A 19,240-nucleotide genomic window follows, 5' to 3' on the forward strand; every position below is an offset into this window, starting at 1 on the left:
CATCTTAACCATACTAACACACAGGTGAGCTGGACTGGTTTCCAGAATGAATTTGTCAGTGCTTGGCTGAGGCCTAAAGGCTTGACAAGAGCTGAAACCTGGTCTGCCAGCGTGTCACTAGTTAAAAGGGATTTTATTTTAAATGGGACCTTTCTTTGTGCCACAGAGACAAAGTGCATATATGTCAGATCGTATTTGACACTTATCTCATGAGTGAGTTACAGTACAAGTTCTTGCAGTACTGATTTAATACAGCTCTTTGTTAGTGTGGGTAAAGAAGACAAAATCCTGTGACAACACTTCATGTTATGCAATTCTTGGTGTTCCTTGTCATTGTAATACTTGTTTTGTGCAGTTTAACTAGGCCTAGATCAGCAGATGGTCAGGTCTTTTGTAGAAAAGTCAGTAGGAGAGGCACACTTTTAATCCTTTAATGGCATTTCAATTTTTCTTTTAACAATCTACATCAATAGTTCAACTTTTGGGATTTTAAAAAATAAACTTTAGTATTTGCAGCAGGTTATAACAGTAAGCCCCTGCTGACTGACATAGCTTTTATCCACTTTGCTGGTATGCTGAAAGAAGAACCAGAATACTCTTGTACGCATCTTTTTCAGCTACTTTTTATAGTAGTGATACTTCCTTACAATATGCTTTTTTTTTTTTTTTTTTTAAACCTTTCTGTGACTCTTGAGTGAGTTTGACACTTGGTATCTTCATTCTTCCCCTCCCACATTTGATTGATTTTTATACGTTGTAAAAGGCTTTGTCAAAATGTCTAGCTCCCAAATCATATTTTCAGTTGCACTTAATACAAAATAAAGGGTTGAAATTTAATACCCTATTTGTGTGTTCTTCTAGGAGTGCTTCAGCTAGGTTGCCAACCCTCCAGATTAGCCTGAAGTCTCCCAGAATCGGCATCGATCTCCCAGTGACTATTGAAAGCAAGCTGGGGGATTTTAATAGGATATTTTAAGAAAATTACATTACTTCATGTTGGGGGGGGGGGAAATCTCACGGAATAGCTTCAGTCAGAGTTGGCAACGCTAGCTTCTGCTCAGAGTGAATGTATGCTGCTGCTTTAGATGTTTCTATAAATCCTCACTCTTAAAGTAGTGTGTGGACCCAAAGGCTTTAAAAGCAATTAGTGTGTTCTGAGGTGTAAACTGCCCAATTAATGTCAATGGCTGCTAACTCAGAGGCCAATGATGATGCTTTTACTGCTCATCAAAACATGTTAGAGAAGAAGTGTAAGTGTGTGTGGTTTTTATATATATATATATATATATATATATATATATATATATATTAATTAACTTAAATTAATATATTTAATTTATATATATATATTAATTAACTTAAATTAAGTTTCACCTGGAACCCTTTGGAAATCCACCAAGCATGGATGTGCTGAACCCAAAAGTGCTGATATAATCCAGATGAATACGTTTGTATTAAAGTATTGGTTTGCACTTAATCTATGCAGTGAAGATTCACTTATTTGCAGTAGTAAACAATGGTGCCCCATTTTTGTAGGACTAGGAGATGCTGTACATTCACAAGTCTACAAGATTGTTGTTAGGGTACAGTTTATAATTGGCGTGGTTTTTAAATTTTATTCTTTTGACCATTTTTTTATCATAAGATTTTCAGATAAGGATATTTTTGGGGAAATGGATTAGGCTTCTTCACACACAGGGATGTCTAGTAGGTAACAATAGGACCAACATAAAACTCCTTGAAGTTGGAGTTAATTTTAACTCCTGATTGAAGTTAAAATGATGGTGTGCTGTGATTCAAGCACTGAATTAAGCGTGGCACTTTTCAGAGCATATCCTGTGTAACAGGCATTATAATGATCAGTAGATCACTGGGGGCTTTGGTAGCAGAGGCATAATTTCGTATTATTAATACAATGGACTAAATTCTGTGACGTTGTAAATCCAAGAAGTCATTTATAGTTATGCCAATAGAGAATTTGGTCCAGTATGCAGGGAATAGACTCTTGTATATAAAAGTCTGTCCAAATCTTTTATCTACATTAGGAAATTATGCTTCCCACCAAGTTAGTGCCCCATTTACACATTTCAAAGCTATTCAAACTGTATAAAATGTAGTTCTTGTGTAGTAATGAGGCTTTTTTTTTTTTTTTTGAAAGCTTAACTCAGGATACTTGTTTGATTTAAACAGAATGGTCCACTCAAAAGGGGGGGCAGACACCACCATAATAGGGTTGTGTACAATACCACCTAGGAAGCTTGCAGATCAGTTTTGTATGGTTAAATGGACAAAAATATGGGGAAGTCTATAGTGTTGTCAAAGGCCATCAACATCAATAGTTGCTTTGTGGCAGAAAGTGGTGGAAACTAGATTAAAAGAGATGCTGAGCAAACTAATGACAATGGGCAAATTGAGCTCACTTGAATGGGCACAGGAACTCAAAGAAGAATAGTTTCATGATAATGCTTGTGTTTGGTTTAACCATTTTTTTAAAAATCTATGTCCATGATGAAGGAATGCCATATAGTAGTTAAATTTTAGTTTGTATTCTTTTTTTGCCACAGATGTGCTGTGTGACTTTAAGAAAGTCACTTAACCTCTCTGTACCTCCATTTTTCTCATCTGTAAAATGGGGATAATTATACTTGCCAACGTCACAAGTAAATGCTACTGTTTGTAAAGGGCTTTGAGATCCTTGGTGGGGAAGACCCTATAGAGATGCAAAGTGTTATAATAATTACTATTGTATCTTCACTGGTATGTACATCTACTGACATGCACATCAGAAAATGAGATGTAATTGAGTAGACAGCAGCTGATCAGCCATTCTGTTGCTTTTATAAAGTTATCTTGATACAATAGCTACTGAACCCTGCTTGATGACACTCCAGTTGAATTTTCATCCTGTGAAAAGACAGCTTTATCGTTGTTTGTTTGCCCAATGTTAATTTAGGGCATTGTATGCATGGTATTGGATTCAGATCATCACACTGCTTTCTGATTTTGCTCTAAATAAATATTTATATTGCTAGTAAACAGGAAGTGAGTGTTTTGTGTTTAAGACTCTATTGCGTGAAGCACATCTCTGGTCGTGGTATTCTGCTCCTCAGATTATTTCCTACATCATTTAATGGCAGATTGTATACTGCCAGTGGAAGCTTTCAATGAAGGTCGACCAGAAGTTGGAGACCCTGAGATAGGAATGGCTTCCTGATCGTGGACCTCTGAGACTGAGGGTATTTTTTCAATTGTGACTGGTTTTAGTGAAAGTGTCACGTGAAAAGTTCTGGGATACTATAGCAGTGCAAAGCAGGGAATGCAGAGTGAATTAGCTCTTCTTGTAACAAGGTGGTGGGTTGGTTCAGGGAAAATTAGTTCTTTTGAACTTCAGCTTGAAATCTTGTTTGTTTTTTATGATTCGTGTCTTGTGGCTACAACTCAGGAAGTTCCCCAAATGTCCTGATCATAAATTTTGTCAAACGAATGCCCACATTGTTTGCTAATAAGGACTTCATATAAACTGTGATTGTTTCTTCATGAATCATCCAATGGGGAGTAAGAATCGTGTAGTACCACCTTGCTGACAAACCAAGACTCTAGGAAATGGAAAACAAGAATCTGATCCTCACTGGAATAAGGGACAAGGGGTTGTTGAATATGTTCCATGATGTGGAGGTGTCTGTATTATTGACTTTCCAACAGAAGTTGGAGCACATGGGTTTATGTAGTTTATCTCTATTCGCAAATTACAAAGGCTCATTTTTGAACCAATAATATTTCAAAATTGTTCGGCAAACACCACACCAGACCAGAAAGACAAGACCTCCCAGCATTAGAATCTTTTGTTTTTACACTGCATCAGCCTGCACATTATTCTGTGAAGTTCTATAGAACTGTGGAACAAAGGAACCCTGATGATATTTACTTTGGCTCAAGGCTGAGACAGTTATTTTAAATTAGTTAATAGCTGGAGTAGCAAACTATAATGGTTTGCAACATGTTCTTTTCTGTTTTCCTCTCTCTAGATCTCTCAGATGAGCCGCCCAGACCTGATTCTCTTTCTGATGAAGTATCTTATGGCTCTAGTAGTTGGGATCCCTTCTGTCTTTTGGGTTGGAAGTAAAAAGACCTGCTTTGAATGGGCCAGCTTTTTTCATGGACGCAGGAAAAAAGAGTGAGTGTTGTTATGTGAAAGACTTACCAGTGTAATATTGGCATATAAACCCTTTCTCTCCTGTAATCCTGAGAGAGCACTTTGAGTTAATCCTGTCCTAACCAGTTCCTTCTTGGAGAGTGGGATGGGAGCAGAGGCAACTTGCCTAGAAATGTCATGTATTTGCACCAGATTGTTTTCTTGATAACAGAATCAAATTAACATTCTTCATCTATTATCAAGCTATTCTGCTTCCTTGTTCTTAGAGCAAATGGGATATGCCACGATATCGTACATTTTTGTCTCTTTCTGAAGTGTGCAGTAGTATAGCTTCCTTCTCTATAAGCACCATCTCCTCAGCTAGACAACTGATCCTTTCTATTGAAATGAAGCAAACATTTTTTCCACCATGATTCTGCAGCAGTTGTGTACATTTCTTAATCCTTCTATTGTGCATTGAAGCCCCTACCAAACTGCAGTTTAATCAAATTAATTACAGTGAAATCTGTCTTAAGTGACATGGACTGACAAAATCCACTGCTTAACACTAAAGTGGTCTTCTACTAAAAATGGAGGAAAATTTCACTCAATATAGTTGGGGCAAATTTTAAGGCAAAAGGTAACCTAATAAATGTGGTCACTGCTAAAAGATTCATAGCAACTTAATATAATTAATACATCTTTTATCTACCCAAATACACCCTTTCCACTAAGGCTGTGTAGAGACTAAGGCAATATTTCCTAGCCTGGACATCGCTGGAGGTGACAGGCTAGTCTGAGTGGAGTAGGAGATAGGGCGGAGGATCTGAGCAATGGGGCAGAGAAGGCTGCATGACACCAGTTGTTCTATCCTAAACATTCTCCTTCAGTTAAAGTAGTGGGTGACTCCTTGAAGCTTCCAGGCTTATTGCCATGTTCCTGTGGTGGCCCTTACTGTTGCAGGACAGTACACGCCAGCCTTCTGCCTCAAGCTGCTCTCTTCTGTTGCTGTGGCAGTTAAATCATCAGTGAGAGGCAGAGCTGGTTTTTCTTCACGGAGCTGTCCATGGACAGCCCCATGCCAAGTAGACTGTGTAGCATTTTGATGAGTGGGAGAATGAGAAGAAGGAGCCATCAGGTGAGGGGGGAGACCCTAGGAGAAGGGACACACAAACGAGAGCTTAAAAATAGGTTTTTTTCCTTTCTACAAAATAACTAAAAAGAGATCAAATGGACAGAAAAATCACTGGCAACTCTGCCAGAGCATAGCTAGAGGTTACTAAAAGTGCACCCGTCCACCAATCCCACAGAAGGGCTCCAAAAAACCAGGCTGGGAACCACAATCATTGAGATAAGGCAAAGACAGATTCTGTATATTTTGTACTTTACAAAATATGCTGCTCTTACGGACATTTATAATTCAGTTTTAAAAATACCATTTTGGGGAAGGTAGTGACTTCCTGTTTATGTAGATGACTGCTTCTGCAGGAATCTGGGCAATATCTCTGAACTCTCCAGAGGTAACGCCATAAGGGAATTCCAGGTTTAAAAGAAAATTACACTGCTTCTAGTTCTTGCATGATCCATAGGATTCATGAAGCTGCTGGAGTCATGTGAGGTAATGGCAAACCTTTTATTTACACTGCAATTATGCTACCATATGCTCCACATGCCTATACTAGAAGAGCAATTACAGGTTACAGGGCGATTCTCTAAGCATTGGCCAAAATGTTCAAATCGGGGTGCTTAAAATTAGGCAACTCAATCCATATGTAGGCAACTAAATAAGTGGCCTGATTGTTCTGCCTCACTGCTCTTTAGGTACCAAGTTGTAACATTTTGACCGTAATGTGTGGATTAAAGCTATCTGTTTATTGAGAGCATAGGCCAGTTTGGAAGAGCTGTTGTGATCGCTTTGCTGTATTTTTTTATTTTAACATTAATTATTCCAATTCCATGGTTTGACTAGAGCTGTAAATGAGAACCGCCAGGTGCTGCAGGAACCCGATTTTGCTCAGTCACTTCTGAGGGATCCTAATACCCCCATTATCCGAAAGTCCAGGGGCACTTCCACTCAGGGGACTTCCACTCATGCCTCATCTACTCATCTGGCTATGATGGATGACCAGAGGAGCAAAGCAGGCAGTGTCCACAGCAAAGTAAGCAGCTACCATGGCAGCCTGCATAGGTCCCGTGATGGCAGGTGAGTTCCATGCATAGTTTAAAATTCTAATGTAAATGGAGTTGAGCCTCTATATTCAGGGGGAATCCTGGTCACTACCTGCACTTTTTCATTTGGCTACGCTTTGGCCACCATGAGGTTGGCTTCTGAACCTCTGCTAATATTCACCTTCCCAAACTAGTGATTATATCCTCTCCATTTGGTCCTTAAAGAACTTTAACATCTGGGTTGGAAAGAGGAAATGTACCGTAACTTCTTTCAGTAGTTACGAGTGTATGGATTAGTCAGAGTATGAATGCAGCCAATAGCTCTGTCTCTACTGAGACAGAATGTGCCGTGTGTGTGTAGTATCTACTGCATGGGAAATGAAATCTGTTCCAAGTTCAGTGTAGTGTTTGAGCACGGCTGCTCTGTACACTTCTGTGAGTTTGGCTAACTGAAGAACGTGCCAGATCCTCAGCTGGAGTAAATTGTTGTAGTTCTACTGAAATTTAAAAAAAAAAATGTAGCTTAGTTGAAGTGACCATTAGGTAACTTGTATTTACTCACCAAATTATTATTCTCAATGTGTGTATGGTGCTATGGTGAGTATCCTTATCCTCATTTTATAGATGGGCGGGGGGGGGAACATAGAAAGGTAAAGCAACTTGCCAGAGGTCACACGTGAGTTCAGTGGCAGAGCCAAGTAGAATGAGTCCTCCTGTTTTTCATAAAAACATAGTACTATATATAATCAAGAGTTATTTATTTACATACTTACACACACTCTCCATCTCTCTCGCCTGAAGTAGTAATGAAATTGGCCTTGTTTTTATAAATTAGGTACACCCCCTGCAGCTACAGAGGCATAGAAGACAGACTACCTCATGGCAGCATGTCACGACTGACTGATCACTCCAGGCATAGCAGTTCACATCGGCTCAATGAACAGTCACGTCACAGCAGCATCAGGGATCTCAGCAACAACCCAATGACCCACATCACACATGGTACCAGCATGAACCGGGTTATTGAAGAGGATGGAACCAGTGCTTGATTTGCTTTCAACATAAAGGAGAACCTCCTGCAACAGTGTTACTTGGAGTCCATTTCTCAGTGATGCGATAATACTCAGTATTATCGTGCTTCCCATTGGTGCTGATTTTTTGTATCAGGAAGCTGAAGTTTGGCTTTGCCTTTTTAAAGCCAGCTGTCGTTGTGCTTACATCAGTGCTAGGATGCTCAGTGATCAGCAATCTGGAAATTAACAAAAGTAAAAGCTAGTGGTAGCTTCATTTTGAACCTACCAGTAAATAATTATTAATAATTTATTTGATAACTTGTTATTTTCCCATCATACATCATAGCTGGATTTCTTATTAGAAAAATCCCTAAATACTTTGAATTTCAGTAATTGTTACCTTTGAAGACTCACTGGTGAGGTCATGTTAAGAGTTCCAATAAGCAGAAGGAAACTCTTGAATATTTGAAGGAGTTCTTCCATGAAACCCTTTTGTCTCTGATTAGATAATAAAGTGGTACTTGTTGTCATCAAGCACAGAGGGAGGGCTGCATATTAATTACTGTACAAAGGGCACCTGTGAGAAATCAGGCATTTTTAAACAGTTATGCTGGAAATAAAACAAAAGAATGAGCATTCTGTAGGAAGAATGGAAACTCCAGTGAAGATGGTCAGTTCTTACAGAATTGTTCAGGCTCAATTGTTGGGCTGTGGGGCAGGGAAGGCATGATTTTTTTAAATTGGTATTGTCCTTGCCTTTTTACCAAATACTATTTAAATTTTCTACTTGTTTACAATTTTTCTGTGGGGAGAGGTGGAAAACTCAATTTGAAGCCAGTTACCTAGATAATATTCAGCTACCCATTTTTAAATTAACATACAAAAACTGAGATTGCCTGTTCCTGACCCCTCAAACGCATGATGGGGGAACCTGGATTTTCCATTTAAACTAGAATGTTCAACCTCTCTCCTTATGGACCTATAAGAACAAATCCTGATCCCAACCCCTGCAGCTTGGGTTTGGAGGGGTGGGTGAAATGGATGCAGGGAGTTTATGTGGGAACCCACCAGGAGACCACAAAAATGTGCTCTGTGAAGGCTCCCTTTATACTGAGTATGTTGTGGAGTGGGAGGTTTAGAGGTAGGTGGGAGAGTATCAAGGAAGGAGTGCAGCAGTGGATCCATGAGTGCATAGATCCACCAGCCAGATTACACTGCTGTGGAAAGGAGGTGAAGGGGTGGTCAGGGTTAGGAACTGCTGCCACTCTGTAGTCTTGGAGGTGGAGCAGGTTTTCACATTCCCCCTCAGTAGGCCCCCAGCCCATTTAGGTGGGGTGTGCACTGGAGAGAGTATTTGGCTTATATTATGGGTCTCTTCTATCCAGCTCTCCACTATCGTTCGGAACAGAGAATTCTCGGATTTTTGTGGAAACATGAATAATTTTGCTCTTCTTTTGCCTTTAGGGTATACCATGTCTTTGTGGACATTGTAGGCAAAGTCAAGTCATGTTTTAAATGGTACAGTAGATCTGAAGCAGCTATTGTAAGGGTATGTCTACACTACCTGCCGGATTGGGGGTTAGACTAGACGCGATAAATCGATCCCCGAGCGCTCTCCCGTCGACTCCTGTACTCCTCCGCCGCGAGGGGCACAGGCGGAGTTGACGGGGGAGCGGCAGCAGTCGACTCACCGCAGTGAAGACACCACAGTGAGTAGGTCTAAGTACGTCGACTTCAGCTACGTTATTCACATAGCTGAAGTTGCGTAACTTAGATCGATCTCCCCCACCCCCCAGTGTAGACCAGGCCTAAGTTTCAGGTATCATTCACCTTGAAGAAACAGTGGTTACATTTGAACCTACCTCAGTCATTACTGTAGAATACTGCTGGGAAATGTACACTTTTTCATTGTCCTAATATTCATTCCCTTTTTGACCTGCTTGAGGCATGTTGAAAAGGCTTTGTACGTGCTTGGATGGCATAACCTCGGGGGCAAAAAAAAAAGGGCAAAAACCCAGGATATGTACTTCAGAGGCTTTTTGGAGCAACAAGACTTAGGCTGTGCAACCATTATTCATTTTAATTATTCCCCAATGACATGACAGCAAATCACTTAGCCATTTTACTCTTTAAAATCAAAGGTTGCTCTTGAAGTCACCATGCCTTTAAAAATCTGTTTACTATAAATTGCTTTTCCCAGCCTGACCAGGCTTTGCTCCAAAAGAGAGGCATGAACCAAAACCAACTTCAAATAAAAAATTTTGGAAGCTTACTCTATACTCTCCCCTCTATGTAAATCCATTAATAGTGATAAAAGTTACTGTGCACACATGCTTGGAGGGCAGAATAGACCCTATAATTTCTGTTGGATTGGCTGTATGTATAGCTAACTGCCACAGTCGTGTATTAGGTTAAGTCTCTGATTATTCTATATCATCTCTTTTAAAGCAGGTGGGTATGAGATGTGTTTAAGAGTGGCTTTTAGGTTGACAAAATTCCAATTCCATATTGCCAACAATGGTGAAACATGTTCTTGTTTTAAAATTTAGCTTAAACTGAGCAACTTTGTTTTTGCAAAGGGATGCTATGTTGTAGGAATTTGGATTTAAAAAGGGAGTCAATTATCTTCAACTTTTTAATTGTTGTAACTGAAAGTAAAGTTTTTACATTGATCTTTATTGCTCTGTTTGCAATAGTGTTCTGGTTTTGACAATGGTTTTGCATTATGTTGTGACTTGTTTAACTGTGGGAGAGGGATTTGGAATGGTTGAGGTTAGATCCATGGTCTGTTTGGGGTTATTTTGTTTTAAATCTCTATTAATTTGGGAGGGGGGGTAATCGTGTTTGTGGTTCCAAATGTGAGAGTTTAGACTTTCTCATTTACCTATTCTGTACATAGAATGCACAGCCTAAGTAGTGATTCAAATATAACATTCTGGTCCCAGTTGCTGATTTCCCCACCAGCCTCTTGTAGTCCTAACCCCACATCCTATTAGCTTCAAAACTGAACTAATATAATACTACATTATATTTTAAAGCACCTGCCTTCTTACCATTTCAGATTCCTTTAAAAATGATGAATTAAGCATCACAGTACTTGTGTAAAGTTAGTACACCTCTACCCTGATATAACGCTGTCCTCAGGAGCCAAAAAATCTTACCACATTATAGGTGAAAATGCGTTATATCAAACTTGCTTTGATCCGCCAGAGTGCGCAGCCTCGCCCCCCTGGAGCACTGCTTTACCGCATTATATCCAAATTCGTGTTATATCGGGTTGCGTTATATCGGGGTAGAGGTGTATTAGCATTATCCCCATTTTACATTTGGGATAACTGAGGCACGGAGAGTTTGTGTCACCTAAGGTTACAAGGAAGGCTGTAGCAGTGCTGAAAATAAAATCAAGATCTCCTGATTCCCAGTTTTAGGCCTTAGCCATAAGACTATCTATATTTGTATTGCTTTAGTTACAGTGAACATCTTGGATCTTTCTCCTACATGCTGGCCCAACATGCTTTCCTCTGAAACCTCATGCCAGCATACTTTTGTTCAGGGCCAACTCTACCCTACATAGTGAATAGGTGATTGCTGGCGACATTGAAATGTTCAGTAACCACTTGAGTTGTATCTCTGACTGCAGGCTGGGAAAGTCAGGCATTTGCCAGATTGCCTATGGCAATAGCATCCCTAGCGCTGGCAATGTTCATCATCTCTTATTCCATTGGCTACTATGTCTTCAACGTGCTTCGCCCTAACGTCTATGGTTTTAATGAAGTTTTGCATAATGAAGACAGAATAATGATGTCACATGTACAAGTTTGTCTGAGAGTGCAATATTTCTCAAGGACAGTGTTTTGCCTATTGAATCACAACCTGTTTGGGGTTTGTTTGGGAAATGGTTTGGAAAACTTTAAAAAAAAAAAAAAAAGGCCGCAAATTTGGTTGTAAAGCAGCTTGCCTGCTCTCAAATGCTGTACATTGGTATTTTCTTAGTTTTAGTTTTTTAAATGTAAGTTTTGCTACAGAGGCTTTAGTTCTGAGCTGTATATAGCATATATTTGAAATATGGATGATCAGAGATTGATTACAGGATACAGTTTACCTATAGACTACTTGTTTGGAAGCATCTCAGGTTAGTAGTAATGTAAGGTCTGCTGCTGAAATCAGTCTGTGGTCTCAGTCCAGGTCCTAAGGGGCAGGCATCCATGTCAGAACCCACCACCACAATTTGGTACCCTTACAGATTTTTAGCAGAGAGGCTGAAGATAACATGGGTATAGAGACTGCATTACTATCCTCTTCAGAACTGGTCCTGCTGAATTAACAGTTGAGGTACAAAGATGAAGGGTGAGAAAAGCTTGTATTGTACTGTATTGTATTGTTCTAGAGACCGACTAGAAGATTGAAGTCTCTACTGCTGTCAATCTTGGTATCTTTTACAAGCACTAAAATTATTTAAGGTCCGAGCCACATACTCACTCACTCACGCACTCAATCTCCTATATGTTTCAATGGAAGAGCCGTCTGAGGATGCCTTGCAGGACTGCACCATTAAAGCAGGAGGAACGTTGCTGGCAAATTAATATCATATGCAGATTGATCATTGCTACCAGAGGTCCAACTTGAGCTGTGGAATGTTAAAATTCATATCAGATTACACTTTTGTGCTGATGTACCTATCTTATGACTGTGTTACGTTGATTGCTGATGAACAATGACTCTGAGATGGGTTATCTTTGAAGTTTTCAACTGTAATGAACTGTTCTAGGTTCTCATGATGATGACCAGTGCATTTAATGGCATTCTCATCTCTTCAAATGTTTCTGTTGAGATGCTCATGTATGTATTGTAATGTCATCCGTTTCTGAATGAGGGGGAAAGCTTTAGTGTTTGTGAGATTTTGTATGTAGTGGTTGCACTTTGTTATTAGCATGATATCGTACCTAAAGTTAGCTGGTTTTACTTACTTGGCTCTTGGTAGACTTGTTTACAGTAGGCCAGTATCAGTTTTGTAACATTTGATTTTTAGCACTTTAACCGTGAGTGTACAAACGGATTACCATATAGTAGATGTACATTTTGATTTTAGACCTTTTAAAATTTTTAATAAAATGACATAAAAATAGTTGTTGGTCTCTTTTAATAGGCTTTGATTTTATTTTTTTCAAAATTCATATAATTGTATATTTCTTTAAAAACACATTTTGGAGCCAGCTCTTGCTTAGCTGTTGCTTGCTGGATTTACATACTGCTTTTTACCATAGCTACCAGTAGCCTGATCTAAAAAACTCTAAACCCCGATCCTGAAGTCACACCCATGCTAGAGGACCCTGTACCCATGCAGTATTCCAGTGCAGTCAGTGGGAGTTTGCAGATGGCACTGCAGAATTGTGCTGTAGTTTGTTCCACCCTTTTATAAGAATCGACTATTCACTAGATCGTATTTATGTACATGGACTTCTGTACTGCTCTGCCTCTTAAAGATAAAGCTAATCACCAGCTGGGGTCAGGAAGATGTAATGTTGATGGTTAGGTGCATCGTCGGGAGCATTACGTCTTTTTGTGGTATTGGCCAGTATCCAAGGCAAGGTAACACACACACTAAATGGTCTGTTGGAATAGGGCAGGACCTATATTTGTGAAAGATGCAGTCAAATTCTCTTCTTACAGGTTCTCTGTACTCATGAGTTTATAAAACAGCTGCTTCTCTCATCCATGTGGTGTTTGATAATTGTACTGATAAGAATAGCCATCCACAGGGGGACGGAAAATGGCCTTTTCCACACTGGGGTTTTCTGAGAGTAACATTTATTTCCAGAAGGGGCTTCAGAGTAAACACTACTATCCCCCTTCTAAGAAGAAAAACGTTAGCTTCTACAAGTGACACACTGTAGGATCCATACATTTCCTTAATCTTAACTATTAGTCCCTTTCATCCACCATCTTCTCCCTGGAGAGTTCACTGGGAGTTGGAGAAATTCTAGGGACGAGTCCACGAGAGAGAGAGAGAAGTCTGGGTTTCATAGGAACCACCCTACCTGGAACCCCCCATGTGCCCACCACCATAAGCCATAGCTGGTATGGGTAGGAGCCGACTGAGTCTCCAGTTCATTCTCACTGCCTCATGGTCTGGGTCAGAACTTCAGTGTCCTCTTGCATTCGACACACTTAAAAATATACAGTTGTACATGGTTAGTTTTACAGTTTTTACTGTTTTATTGTTTTATAGTAGTTTTTAAGTATCAGGGGGTAGCCGTATTAGTCTGTATCTACAAAAACAACAAGGAGTCTGGTGGCACCTTAAAGACTAACAGATTTATTTGGGCATAAGCTTTCGTGGGTAAAAACATCAATTCTTCGGATGCATAGCTACCCACGAAAGCTTATGCCCAAATAAATCTGTTAGTCTTTAAGGTGCCACCAGACTCCTTGTTGTTATAGTAGTTTTTAGTAATTTGATAGTCTTTAGGAGTAGGATTGGGGTTCCTTTTTGGGGAGTTTTTTGTTCCCTGTGAACACCCAGCCCCATACCCACGTGCAGGTACTGGACTATGCTGAAAACCCCAGGCTTTAAAATCCATGTCTCCTTCCTGTATTCCTCCTTGATCAGCAACAAACATCACTGCCTCTAGTGCTTGGGAGAAACCCACATTTCATCCAGGCGCAGAATCTGCTAGTCTTCCCAAGCCATACCCAAGAAGGCTTGGCTCTCTGCCTCCATAAGCACCTCATGGAAGTCGCCATGAGACCTCATTTGGACCTGTACACCATCCAGAGGCTGCCAGGAGTGTGCCTCCAATTATGGATTCCGAGGCTGGCACTGCAGTACCACCACTATGGACCCTGCACCGAGACCTAGTCCGGAGGTAAGAAAGCATGCACATAAGCATGGCAGGAAGTCTTCCTCTAAGCCTAAGAAGGGAAGGCTCCTTCCACAAGGAGGAAGCCTTCCCTGGGGATGGAGCGTGCCCTAAAGCACACGAAGAGAATCTGCATAAATTGATGGATCTGCCAGTACCAAATGCGGACCCGCACAAAGTCAACATTGGCATCCGTCAGAATCAGAGCGCCATCTGCTCCGGGAAAGACCATTGCTCCCTTTCCAGTTCCAGGGACTCAGTGTCCTTGAATCCGTGGAGGTTGGGAAAAGCGCCAGAGCCCTGGGAAGTGTTTGCCTTGGTAGAGCCAAGGTTCCCATGCCTTCTGGGGCCCTCCCTCTACTTCCAGGGAGCCATTATCTCCAGCACCAGACATGCCACACCTGAGGCACTCCTCACCTTCCCCCCTCCACCCCCCTGCGGTGTACACGCTTCTGCTGGCTCCAATGGTACTGCCAATGGAACCAGTCTCTTGAGTTTTCATCTTCCGAGGACTCAGATGAGAGTCAGGGATTGTCCATTCATTCCTGCATTATGGGTACCAACGGAGACTCTCTACATTGTGGCAGTATCTTCCACTCCAACTGCTGCGAAGCCACTGGTTTCCTGTGCCATGGGGCCCTCCTCAGCACCTTCCGGATCAGTCCTGCTGGCCCCCATACCCTCCCTCGGAACCCATCCATTCCGTCAAGGAGGCTTCACCTATTTCACTGTCTCGGGTGCCTTCAAGTAGCTGGCCGAACTGGTAATGGAAGATGAGACGCTCAGTCTGGCTCCAATGGAGCCGCTAGAGCAGGAGAAATTCTGGTTGTTCTCTCCTGGTGCGGCAGTGGCTTTGACATCCTCTCCCCCCCATCTCCTGATGACTACTGCCAATTCCAGTATCTCCTGCGTAAAGTGACTGGAGAGCTTCACATTCCCTTGGAAGAGATCCAAGACACTCAGCATAAGCTGCTAGATATACTTCACTCATTGGGGCCAAGCAGAGGTGCTCTGCCAATCAACGATGTCATCCTTAAACCAACTTGCACGGTTTGGCATACACTGGCCACATACTTAACCCAAAGGGGGCAGAAAAAAGATACCGTGTACCAGCCAAGGGGTCTGAGTTTCTGTTCCCACACCCACCTCCCAATTCACTTGTGGCCCAGGCAGTGACAGAATAGACTAGGCAACAGCATCCATCCACCCCATCCAACAGGGAGGGCAAACAACTGGACCTTTTAGGCTGCAAAGTCTTCTCTTCAGCCAGCCTTCAATTCAGGATTTTGAGTTATCGGGCATTTCTTGTCCAATACAATTTCCTGAATTACAGCAAATTGGAGAACTTTGTAAAGAAGCGGCCACAACAAGACCAGACCTGCTTCCAGGCGATGATTAAGGAGGGGAAGCTTGTAGTGAGGACCTTGCTCCAATCAGGTAGATGAGGCAGATACCTCATTACGCTCAATGGCCATGGGCATCATCATGAGGAGGGAGTCAAGGTTCCATTCCTCTGGTTTTCCCAGGGAGGTACAAAATACCATCAAAGACCTCCCTTTAGATGAATCCTGTCTTTTCAACCAGAAAATAGACTATTCCTTCCACACCCTCAAGGATTTGAGAGCTACACTCCATTCCTTGAGTATTTATACACCAGCACCAAAACGTAAGTTTTACTGCCCTGAGCCCACACAGCATTACAGAACCTCCCAATTTTTCCATCAACGGCCTTACGAACCACTTAGGAAGCATCAAAAGACTCAAAGATCTCATCCTCCAGGATCACCCTTGCAGTCTTCCTCCTCCCAGATGCAACCTCCACAGAAGAGGTATTTCTGAGGAACTCTAGAGAGCCGTCAACCACCTTGTCTGCTGCCATACAACCACCCCACCCCCTTTGGGGGTCATCTAGCACTGTTTTTACCAGCTTAGAGTGCAATAACCATCGACAAGTTGTTGCTAAGTGTCATCCACTATGGCTATACAATCAAATTCATCACTACCTCATCCACTGCCCCCTCCCCAATCCCTCCTTAGTGACCACTCTCACTACAGCATCCTCACTCTGGAGGTGGACTACTTACTACAAAGAGGAGTGATGGAGTGGGTTCCTCTGGACTATTAAGGGATGGGGTTCTATTCAACTTACTTCCTGATACCCAGAAAGAAGGATGGGTGGAGACCTATCCTGGATTTTCATAGTCTCAATCGCTTCATCCGCAAACTCAAGTTTCATATGGTCACCTTAGGAGCCATCATCCCGTTGTTAGAAGAAGGCATGTGGTTTATGGCTCTCAATATGCAGGATGCTTATTTTCACATAGACATTCATCAGGCCCACAGACTGTTCCTGAGGTTTACGGTAGGGCCTCAGCACTTTCAATACAAGGTCCAGCTATTTGGACTCCCCACTGCTCGTAGGATCTTCAACAAAGTTTTCTCCGTCGTGGTGTCCTACCTCCGGCATTAGGGAAATACAAGGACCCCATATCTCAGTGACTGGCTCCTAGCAGCCCAGTCCAAAGATGAAGCCCAGATTTCAACCTCCATGTTGCTCAGCCTCCTTTCATCCCTTGGGGTCAGTATCAACGTTGAAAAATCAACTCTGGACCTCAAGCGGTCCTTAGACTTCATAGGGGCCTCCATCAACTTAGTCATTGCAGGAGTGTACCAAGGGACAGATTCCATTCTCTGAAGGAACTTGTAGCCCAAGTAGTTAAGTCCTTCTGTCCCGGACAGGACTTGCCTATCCCTCCTTGGCCACATGGCCTTCTGCACATACTTCACTGCCTTCGCTCGCCTCCACTTTTGTTGCTTCAAGATGTGGCTCCAGAGAGTTCACTCATCTGTGTGCCATGTCATGGACATGATGCTGACAGTTTCCCTCGGGGTACTCTCTTCCCTCCAGTGGTGGATAGACCACGGCAGGTCTGTGCGGGGGTCCCTTTCTCCCATCTTCCTCAGACAAGATGATCATCACTGATGCATCCCTCATAAGGTGGGGAACGTGCATGGGAGACCACATGAGACAGGGACCATGGACTCCTCAGGAATCCAGGATGCACATCAACATTCTGGAACTCAGAGCATTTCTCCCATCCATTTGCTCCCATTGTGTTCTTAAATTGGACAGCACCACTGTTTTCTATATCAACAAACAAGAGGGCACAAAGTCAAACACTCTGTGTGGAGGCTGTCAATCTATGGAATTGGTGCATCGCCCACAAGATCCTGTTATTTGCAGCTTATCTTCCGGAGACTCAGAACATGACTGGGGACTCTCTCAGCATGAGATTCATGACCAATCACGAATGGGAACTCTACAAATCATAGTTAGTGATATCTTCAACCAATGGGGGACTCTGACCAGGGACCTCTTCGCCTCCCCTGCCAACAACAAGTGCGGCACATGCTGCTTCGGGAGAGATATTGGTCCCCACTCAAGGTGATGTGCTCATTCTCTGGTCAGACCATATCAACTACACCTTCCTCCGCTCTACCACTCCTACCACAAGCACACCATAATGTGAGGCAGGAGAGAGCAATGGTCATCCTGATCGCCCCATTCTGGCCTAGACATCTCTGGTTTCCCAAGCTTCTCTGCATGTCCACTCACCCTCCACTTTCCCTCATCACTTTCCCTGAGCTACTAATGCAACACAATGGCAAGATCAGACACCCTGATCCACAGACACTTCACCTCAGAGCATTCTTTTGGATGGGCATCTTGTCTAGAATGGACGTTGTGATGGGTTCAGTCACAGAGACCCCCTTGGGACTGTCAACTGATGTGCTGAATTTACCTCTGAGCCTATTTTCCCTGCCAGCTGGGGACTCCAGAACCTGGGCCTTGTTGAGCCTGCTGCAACACAGACCCAGGTCTGGTCCACGCCCCCAAAGATGCAGACTTTAACCAAAAACTGCTCAACAGGTCACCTATCTCCAGCACCCAGACACCCAGTTCCCAATGGGATCCAAACCCCCAAATAAATCTGTTTTACTCTGTATAACGCTTATACAAGGTAAACTCCTAAATTGTCTGCCCTCTGTAACATTGATAGAGGGAGATGTACAGCTGTTTGCTCCCCCAGGTATTAATCGCTTACTCTGGGTTTATCAATAAACAAAAGTCATTTTATTAAGTATAAAAAGTAGGATTTAAGTGGTTCCAAGTAATAACAGACAGAACAAAGTAAGTTACCAAGCAAAATAAAACAAAACATGCAAGTCTAAGTCTAATACATTAAGAAACTGATTACAGATATCTCACCCTCAGAGATGTTTCAATAAGCTTCTTTCACAGACTAGACTCCTTCCTAGTCTGGGCCCAATCCTTTCCCCTGGTACAGTCCTTGTTAGCTCCAGCAGACATCTTAGGTGGAAACAAGGGTTTTTCTCATGACTGGAAACTCCTTTGTTCTGTTACACCCCCTTTTATATCTTTGGCACAAGGCAGGAATCTTTTGTCTCTCTGGGTTCCCACCCCTCCCACCAGGTTTAAGATGGATTCCAGTTCAGGTGACATGATCACATGTCACTGTAAAACCTCATTCTCCATTCTTCCAGGGTTGGCCTGCCCATACCCAGGAAGGTTTGCAAGTAAACAGAGCCATTTACAGGTCATTGATTCTGAAGCACCTTTACTGGCTTCCACTTAGTATGTTTGCATCAGTAATACAAGTTTATAACTTATTCTCCTAACTCCAGACATAGAAATAATACATGCAAACAAATGGGATGAACACACTCAGTAGATCATAAGCTTTGTAATGATACCTTATAAGAGACCTTTTGCATAAAGCATATTCCAGTTACATTATATTTACACTCATAAGCATATTTCCAAAAAACATTATGGAGTGCAACATCACAGGCGTGTTCATCAGAAGTGCAAGATATCTTTTCGAGCAGCGGGAAGGAGTCCACTAGGCATTCCTACTGAGCCAGATGGAACCACTTTGCCTCCTGGCTTTTCCCAGAAGAAGTGGCGATTCCCCTTCTTTTAGACTATCTCCTGTCCTCTGAAGACGTGTGATCTCATCCTCAACTCTCTCTCAAGGTTCAAG

At 42.2% G+C, this 19,240-nt stretch overlaps 1 protein-coding gene across 1 annotated transcript in view; it reads left to right on the forward strand.

Moving 5' to 3' along the window:
* FZD3 (frizzled class receptor 3) overlaps positions 1-7,350 on the forward strand; it is an 84,070-nt gene extending 76,720 nt beyond the window's left edge. Inside the window, exons 5-7 of the mRNA XM_065400621.1 lie at positions 4,026-4,174; positions 6,102-6,335; positions 7,137-7,350. Coding sequence (XP_065256693.1) covers positions 4,026-4,174; positions 6,102-6,335; positions 7,137-7,350 — 597 coding nt within the window. The remainder of the gene's footprint in view (positions 1-4,025; positions 4,175-6,101; positions 6,336-7,136) is intronic.
* The last annotated feature ends 11,890 nt before the right edge of the window (positions 7,351-19,240 follow it).

This window comes from Emys orbicularis, chromosome 3 (genome assembly GCF_028017835.1).
Source record: "Emys orbicularis isolate rEmyOrb1 chromosome 3, rEmyOrb1.hap1, whole genome shotgun sequence".
In the NCBI taxonomy this organism is placed as follows: Eukaryota; Metazoa; Chordata; order Testudines; family Emydidae; genus Emys; species Emys orbicularis.